At 39.2% G+C, this 9156-nt stretch overlaps 2 protein-coding genes across 2 annotated transcripts; one reads left to right on the top strand and one right to left on the bottom strand.

Moving 5' to 3' along the window:
- Positions 1-11: 11 nt before the first annotated feature.
- LOC110450003 (beta-1,3-galactosyltransferase 5-like) lies at positions 12-1719 on the bottom strand. The gene is made up of 2 exons (XM_021497200.1): positions 1468-1719; positions 12-1193 (listed from the first exon to the last, which is right to left on the bottom strand). The coding sequence occupies exon 2, from the start codon at positions 1160-1162 to the stop codon at positions 74-76; it is 1089 nt and encodes a 362-aa protein (XP_021352875.1). The 5' UTR covers positions 1163-1193; positions 1468-1719; the 3' UTR covers positions 12-73.
- A 463-nt stretch (positions 1720-2182) lies between these two features.
- LOC110450002 (beta-1,3-galactosyltransferase 5-like) lies at positions 2183-6102 on the top strand. Its single transcript, XM_021497199.1, has one exon. It carries the CDS (start codon positions 2183-2185, stop codon positions 3197-3199), a length of 1017 nt encoding a protein of 338 aa, XP_021352874.1. The 3' UTR covers positions 3200-6102.
- The last annotated feature ends 3054 nt before the right edge of the window (positions 6103-9156 follow it).

Below are 9156 nucleotides of genomic sequence, written 5' to 3'. Positions count from 1 at the left end.
AAATTCTCTAGTCCCTGTGGTTGTGACATGCAATGCGAGGATGTACAACACTATGGGTTAACCTTATCTGTACTCAGTTCACCTTCCTACGGACAATAAAAAACAGGATGATAAGCAATCCGGACAACGTCATGATAGTCAATGGTTTTAAGACGTCCATAATATCGACGAAGCACGCGCGGAGATCGTCCATCCCTCGGGACCAAGTTTGTTTGCAGTCGCCGAGCTGTCGTACAAAGATTTCCCGTTGTCGACCCGCGTCAACCTTGGGTACCGTGCCCGCACAGTGGCAGTACTGGGACGCGTCATATCCGACGTACTCCACATCAAACCCCGGCACGTCCATTACTTCTACTTTCGTTTTGTAAGCACACATTCCAATATACACATCTTCCACGGGAAAATAGGGTGTGTCCGCAAATATAGCTGTTAGCGTGACTGCTGTCTCCCTCCCAATCAGATAGCCTGACCCGCTACAATATGGCGGGGAATGAGAACCTGAAATCTTCTTCAGCGTTTTATATTCTTGTGTATTCCTTGATCGATCATGGTTTACGAACCTGTGATAACAGTGTCCAACTATTATGTTCCTTAGGTCATATTTCTGCAGGATTTTGAAAATATATGGCACATTTATAAACACTTCAGTATCTGTTTTCATCACATATTTTATATGGGAACAACGTACAGTAAACCAACGGAAAGAATGAACAACCTTTTCAGTTATTGCTTTTTGTGTTTCTGGAACGTTCAACTGAAGGATATCTCCTTGACTCGAGGCCTCATTGAAAAGGTCGGTGGATTTCATTTTACCAACCACAAACACCACTCGAAAATGTCCAGTCGTCTGCTCCCGAATACCTCCCCATGTGTCTCGAACAGCGTCTCTCGCTTCCTTGTCGTTCACTGGACTCATAACTAAGATGATCAACTCTGTGTGACCGGAAGTAGTGTTGCCGTCATATTGCTTACAAACATTTGTCGGTTCTATGGTTGGTTTTCCCACAAACTTGTTACATCCGTTGCACTCTGTCACATACCTCTTACTCCATGTGAACTCCAACTGGGAGTGGCTTTGGAGGAGCATCAGTACTAGGCCTGTCACAACCGATGTCAATACAAGGCAGAAATTCCGGGGACATTTTCCCATCGTTTTCAACATTGTTGAGTAAACACATCGTAAAAGCGGAGAACTGCGAAAGAAGATATTTGATTTAAGTATATTAATTATTAACACCACTGTAGATAATTATTTGCTCCGTCTTCTAGAATATCTAGCTGTTTAAAAGTCCTCCAAAAATATGTAGATTTTTATTCAAACAATTTATGCATTATTGATGAACATACACATGTAAAACTGTGCTTGCCTATACGAGATATGTGGTATTATAGATGCTATCGTATGTGATATCTTATAAAAACTTCCAGCCTCGGCACTAGATAGAGATATCATATATAGAGACTTACAGCGTGTGAATAGCCGACCAGTCAGTATAAACTCACACATAGTCCGGAGATTTATGGGAGCTGGTCGTCATAATGGGTATAATCTGAGAAGTGCCGTCATTGTTTTGGAACTCCACTCCTTATCGACGTTATGATATCTACTACCACACACAGTCCCACTCCACTGATGTCACCAGAGATTATCACAAACCAGCAATTAGTCACACCAATGTACAGATTACAACCTGTCAATCATAATAACCCGTGTACGTATAGCCGAATTCAACCGTGCTATAATACACATGTCCACTGCGTTGACAGCGCATGGATAACTACAATGTACATGTAGGACTGACACTCATTCATTGATAGTCTCATGGTTTACACCTGGAATAACACTCATGTCTAGCAGATGTTGAATAATTGAACTACGTCAAAATTAGATAGGCGTTCTCCGAGTACAATCGGATTGAGCCGTATCTTCTTTTTCTAATTAGTAAGAATCAAACCGTACCTTTCCTTTCCTCGGAACTAACATACCAACTTCTCTTTACCAACCTGCTAAACAGGTACATGGCTGATGTACTATACCTTAATTCTCAGGACTGTTTAAGTATACGTGTCTTGTCGACCAGTAGACTTTATTTCCGGAAGGCATGTATCTTATATCATTATTGACAGAAGGCGTGTATCTTATATATCATTGATGACAGAAGGCCTGTATCTTATATCATTGATGACAGAAGACCTGTATCTTATATCATTATTGACAGAAGGCGTGTATCTTATNTGTGATAATTGCAACAGCAAACTATCTGTTAACAGTGTATTAAAAATTGACTATTGCGATTTGGACCAAACGTCCTCGGCCGTTCCGCCTGACCTCCTTATTTTTGTTCTGTGTCATTTCAATGACGCGAAATCGAGAGAGATCATACGACAAACATGGGGAAGTGCACGAGAACAGCTGGCAGGGAACTTCAGAGTGGTGTTTGTGGTCGGGCAAGGGACGTCGGCTAAACTGTCATCCGAGCACGCGTCTTACGGCGATATTTTACAGGTGGATGTCCAGGAGAAATACAGAAAGCTGACAGAAAAGGTGACAAGGGCCTTTCTCTGGTTTAACGAGCGATGTCACAATATCAAATATGTGTTTAAAACGGATACTGACGTTTTCATAAATGTACCTTTTATATTTCGAATAATTCAAAACCATTCTTTGAAGAACATAATAGCTGGAAACTGTTTTCGATCCTTTGAAAAACCAGACAGACGAAATACTAGTAAATGGTACGTTTCTGAGCGGGAGTACCCGGGATCTCGTTACCCTCCCTATTGTAGTGGGTCTGGGTATCTAATGGAGAGAGCCACGGCCTCCAAACTGTCAGGAGTGTTCAAGGATACACCCATGTTCCCCATGGAAGATGTGTATATGGGATTCTGCGCACACAAAACAAAAGTTGATGTGGTGAAATTTTCAGGGTTCCATTTAAGGAGCATCGGTTATGATGAGTTTCTATACTGCCACTGTACAGGTGTTGTACACAAAATCAGTTCTGGCAAGCAACGAGAGATATGGAGGCGGCATGAACGCTACTGCGCACACAGATGGACTCAATGGTCCGGGTACCCCATCACCTGCCTTTTTATGTTTTCACACTATTTAATTATACTCCTGGCGGTCGTAACGTTCGTTATTATTTTAATCGGAGCTGTGATTTGTAGGAGAAGATTAAAATTTCGCAAGAAGTAACCTGATATGTGATATATGTACCCGGATGTTTTTACATTTTGATCTACTATCTATGTTTGTTGGTGCTACACGTTTCTCGTTTCTATTACATTGTATTATATTTCAAAGAAGATTCTAATGAACGTGTTACATTACATCTCGCTCCACTTCCACCACCGACGTCAAACAAATCCATACGGTGAACTTCTTTTCTCCTGTGTGATGCCTACCACCACAGAGTACACTTGTATTACAGGAGTACTGTTTAATGTTTTTTGGTGAAACGAAATATAAACCGATAACCGTCACATCACTGTTGGTCTGTGAGACCTGTCGGGGAAGAAATATGTACCAAACAATAAGAATTGATAATGCAAGGGCTGAATATGAATAAAGGAACAGCTACTAGGAGACACGTGAGCACTAGCTAAGTGTTCCGGAAGGGTAACCGGTGACGTATTCCGCTTCAACGGCGACGCCCTCCATGTAAATCTAGGTCAACCGAAGTTGTAGTAACAACACAACCACAAGGCAGCAGTCCGTTGTGTTACTATTGTTTGTGAGAGTCCATTACTGTATACTATTGTCACTTTGTGAAACCATCCGGTCGAACGCATTAATAGGTACGAGACAAAAAACTTTGACAATTTTTAACCGTTTGAAATTTTCGCCGCTTTTTGCCGAGTACTGGCGACATGAAGAGACATCTCTCCGACATGAAGAGACATCTCTCCGACATGCACAGATATGTGTTGGAGTCCTACCCGACACATACAGAGTTGTGGCGAGTTATAATTCTCTACATCTCGTGACTCGACCTCGTGACAGAGTGAAAGGGCCTTAAATTATAGCCGATTGGATGGCCATTTTGAACATTGTTAACACATTTAGTTTACACGTACATTCAATTCTTTTATTATCGTAATCAATACAGTTTATTGATATTGCATTACATGTATTATGCACAATACAATGTCATACAAAGTCAAGTTCAAGCCATACACTAATAGGTATATTCACTCATTTCATTGACAATTATATTAAAGAGGTGTGTCCTAAACCGCAGTCGATTCATACCTTCTATAATCACCCAGGTATATGTAACGCTTAACTTGTCCTCTGTCGGATGAAAGTCACAGAGTACGTATCGTACTACAGCCAAGGACACTTCACACAAATATTTCGCTGGCTGTGCTTTGTGAATCCGTATACAGTAAATCTCTGAACTCGATCGGCTAGTTTACATGAACGTATAAAGTAATTCAATATGAGCTAACTCTTTACGATATATCATTCTTGATTCAAGATTCAAATTGATTATTTAACATTGCATATTTGTAAATATTAACACTGTTATGCTTACGACAAACACTGCATACATGTACCTACATAACAAGTATATAAAGAGAGTTGTGTTTTATGTTTTAATTCAATGTTTATCCTGTATCATTTCAGAATCAACATTCATATATTTAATCTAATATGGCATGATTATAACGATAGATTTTCCCATTGTTACGAAAAATATTGGATATGTAATAGAGGTCAGTGTATTTTCAAATGCCTTGGATAGGAGTCGATCCCGGAACGTCTGTTTAACTAGCCTGACGCTCTACCGAAGGAGCCAAAGGATGACACACGGGGTGACACACATATATATAACAAGTATAACACAGTATTGAAAATTAAAGATAGCTAGATTAGAAATAGCACACGTCAATAACAGAAGGCAGGAAACACGCAGTAATAGATTGTCAAACAAGCCAACAAGTCCTCACAAACATATAGTCCTTAGAATTCAAATTATAAAACGAGATTTATACAATTATACTATTGAATACTCGTATACCATGCAGTTTATTGTTTGAAGGTTAGGGGTCAAACTAGTGTTGTGTAACTGTATACACAAGGCTAATACAGCCAATGGGTAAATATTGACAGGAGATACACTAACACAGTGTGAATCACAAAGAGGGGCAATGCTGCTTATTGGAATAAACTTTATATGGATAAAATAATAATTCAAGAGCATGTATATGACTTCATGCTGCGAAGATGGCACAAGTTAATTAAAATATAAAAACAAAACAATACAATCACACACACAAACATATATGTGTCTATGTAAACATAAAATATACACATACAAACAATGAGAAAACAGGAAAAAAACACCATTGTAATTCTACCAAGAGGCCAATGACCATATTAACTCGCGGATGTTAGACATTCTGATGACCTAAGTCTACAACTGAATGTATCACGAATAATATACGATAACATTGCTTTATACTTAATTGGCAAACGTGGAAGAACACTGACAATGCTTATATTATGGCATCCTTTATTCAACATCTGGAATGTACACAATTATAGTAACCGGTAACCTTTCCTAGCTCCGTACATAATTTGGAGCATCTAAAATGTATCAATTGTATTCGATCTTTTGAAGGGAGAGTACGCTATACTACTCGTTATTTAAGTTTTTTGTTGGTGTGGAGCTGTTTATCACAGACAAACTTATTAGTGCCAGCATTGTATCATTATAAAAATATATGTTTGGCAACTCTAAAAATAGAAATATGTGAACTCGAGCACACACTCAAAATACATCTAATCGACTGTAGAGGGTTGAAACAATGGCACGACAGGTTTACGTGTGAAGGGAGGTAATTCCATTATAAAAACATCAAGTTCTCTCCCTTGGATGCTCATCTTTTCAGTACAAGTATACGAAACTAAATGGCGAACAGATCCAACATTAACTCAAATCGACCTGCCGAGGTTGACACAGTCTCCAGACTGTTGATATAGAAGAATGTACAGACGCCTTAATATGCCATTTTCTAACTGTTGATAGCTATTTTATTTTTTGATTTTGACATTCCAATGATTTGGTTGCAGTGGTTCATAATGATTTTAAACCCTCAATAATTTCCTTATAAATATATGTTTTCATATAAAATTTATTAATTATGTAATTTATTGCTAAGTTATACCCCTTCATGGAGGATAAATTGGAGTTGTTTTAATTAGATATACTAGCGGAAAAAAGAAACTGTGCATGCGGTGAATTGTTATAGAACTTGTATTACCAGCTGTATATACATGAAAATTCACACACATGACCGAGTATGACACATAAACACTATCCGTGTGTCATCGACAGTTTTTCCCGTGCAGTTTGCTCTCTATAGGCGTTGACCAGTTTGCACGTTTTTCTCGTCCAGCCATCCAATTCGACAATGAAAGTTTATTTTTCAACTGTTGGGTCACTCTGACAGTAAAAACAGCATTATAACGTTTTAATTTGTGATTAATGCTATTCCGAGGCTCAATGGTATGGGTCAAGCCGTTGTCTCTACACGTTTTCATGTCCATCGAAACACAATCTGGGATTTGTGGAGACGACATCAACAGTTTAGCCACGTCGGCGATCGACCTCGTGCGGGATGTCCACGTGTGACGTCACGTCAACAGGACAACCATATTCGGCTTGTCCATTTGAGAAATCGCTTCCAAACGTCAAGTTTGACTGCACGGACAATCCCTGGGTTGCTACCAATAAGCCCGACAACTGTACGGAACCGATTGCATGAACGAGCTATCCGTCCGCGACGTCCTGCAATCCGCCCAGTTCTTCTGCCACATCATCGTGTAGCGCGTCTGGACTGGTGCAATAGCCATCTGCGACTTACTCGATGGGATTGGGCAGGCATTTTGTTTAATATAAACTTTATTTCATTCCAAATTAAGTTGCATTACATCACATAACATACAAAGTACAGAGGAATGGGATCCGGAAACAAGTTATAATAACTTATATAAATCCGTTTCCGAGATGGGATTGGGCAGGCATTTTGTTTACGGGCGAGTCGCGAGTCCACCTGGATAGTAGTGACGCCATTCCAGGTAGTATTGTCGCGTTGGGGAACGTTTCCGTGACGCGTGTGTGGTACAACGACGTTCTTTCGGCGGAGGAAGCGTTATGATTTGGGGCGGCATTACAGTCAACGGGAGAACGTCTCTGGTGGTTGTTAACGGGAATTTGAACGCGCTACGTTACCGTGTCGAGATCCTCCGGACCCACGTCGTTCCATTCGTGCAAGGGCAACAACGTCACATTACGCTACAGCAGGACAACGCCAGGCAACACACAGCTCGTGTCGCTGTGGAATTTCTGGCCCAGCAGAACGTTGACGTGTTGCCCTGGCCTGCTGTATCCCCCCGATCTGTCGCCCATTGAACACGTTTGGGATGAAATGAAGCGCAGATTACGGGCATTACCTAATCAACCGGTGACGTTGACTGATTTGGCGGCAGCGTTGGTACAGATCTGGAATGCCATCCCACAAGCATTCTTGAACCGTCTGATAGGCTCCATGCGTCGACGTTGCCAGGCTTGCATTCAGGCAAACGGTGGACATACGAGGTATTAACTTTGTGAACTCAGTATTGACCCCTGCTGTGTTTACGTCACTCCTGAGCGGAACTTATTGATTCCATAACGTGGAAAATGGAATGCAACTGTTAATAAATAACAAATAAATTGTCCCTGAAAACCTTGTTGTTCTACGTCATACACATTTATTTTTATAACACATTTTAGGCATGCACAGTTTCCTTTTCCCGCTAGTATACATGTATATATCCGAATGGTAACATGGGGTCAAAATGAGATGTTGGTAACCTTCTTACATAGTATAATGTAGTTTTAAAAAGACGATAAGAGTAAAATAAATTAAACTGTTTAAACTCATATAAAAGAGTACTTCTAAACATTTTCTTCAGGTTGGTTAAGTATGGATTATGAACAGTTTTTTAAACAACCATTAAGATTTGAAAGTGTAAAAAGAACTTTTCTTAATCGTATAAAAGAGATTCATATAAATGCATAGAAAAGTAACAAAGTCTTAATAACCTCATTGTGACCCCAATACTATTATAATCTTAGGACTACGGCAAGAGTGTTCGTGGGTGTTTTTCAGGTTAGAAAATAAAAACAATTTTAAGGTAAATAAGTCCTATACAAATGTAGTTAGAACATTTATTTCTCAATGTTCAGTTGTAAATGTCGACTAAATTGAAAATAATGATTTAATTTTATTTTTTTAAATTGTTCAATGATTCCCCTATCGAATTCCTCTTTATTATATTACATATATCTTAGGAATGAGGGACTAACGGTTTCCGTCGTTTTTGTAAAAGGAACATGTATCATCCTTTTATTTACCTTGTTTTTAAATAAATGCAATTTTGAAGTATTAGACCTACTTCATTTTGAGTCCCAGATACCTAGTTGGACCTTAAAGGTGGTTTCATACGTGCAAAATCATAACAGCTCTTTTAACATTAAGAACGAGAATCCGAAATCAACAGACCCTAAAACTGCCTTACGAACACGTATTATTTCCATTCACTTGAGAATGGCTGACTTTTAGGACCAAATGTAAAGATATGTGTATGTATGTGAGTTTCCCGCTGTACCACATACCGACGGAAGCATTAGAACATATATAATACATTTATATAGTCGACTGAATACACATGGAATATATCAGGTATAACCTTTTGTCTATTTTGAAAATATTAATATCATTAAACTTGAAGACAAATTTTCGTTCAGCAGTACACGTACACCGAACGTCTAACTTCAATATTAACCTTCGTGTCCTCTTCAAACTGTTATAGCATGTATACGGTATAGCCAAAATAACACGGACAATAGTACGGTATAACGACGGTAGTACGACCCACAGACAATACGTAGTGTCAGACAGGCTGGACTTTAATTGGTGATAACAGATAAGGGGTGGATATGACGTCACGTACCCAGTCATTTGACATCCATAAAGATACCTATCAAATAGTTAAATACACGTGTACTCAGGTTTTTATGAAACATTATTAAAAACGTATTATGTTGTTGTTATCGAGGCATGCCATCACTAATTTATGGTTTTAAATAAACATTTGGT

This window comes from Mizuhopecten yessoensis, unplaced genomic scaffold (assembly GCF_002113885.1).
Source record: "Mizuhopecten yessoensis strain PY_sf001 unplaced genomic scaffold, ASM211388v2 scaffold4891, whole genome shotgun sequence".
Taxonomy (NCBI): domain Eukaryota; kingdom Metazoa; phylum Mollusca; class Bivalvia; order Pectinida; family Pectinidae; genus Mizuhopecten; species Mizuhopecten yessoensis.
This window is presented reverse-complemented; position numbering and strand designations above follow the sequence as displayed.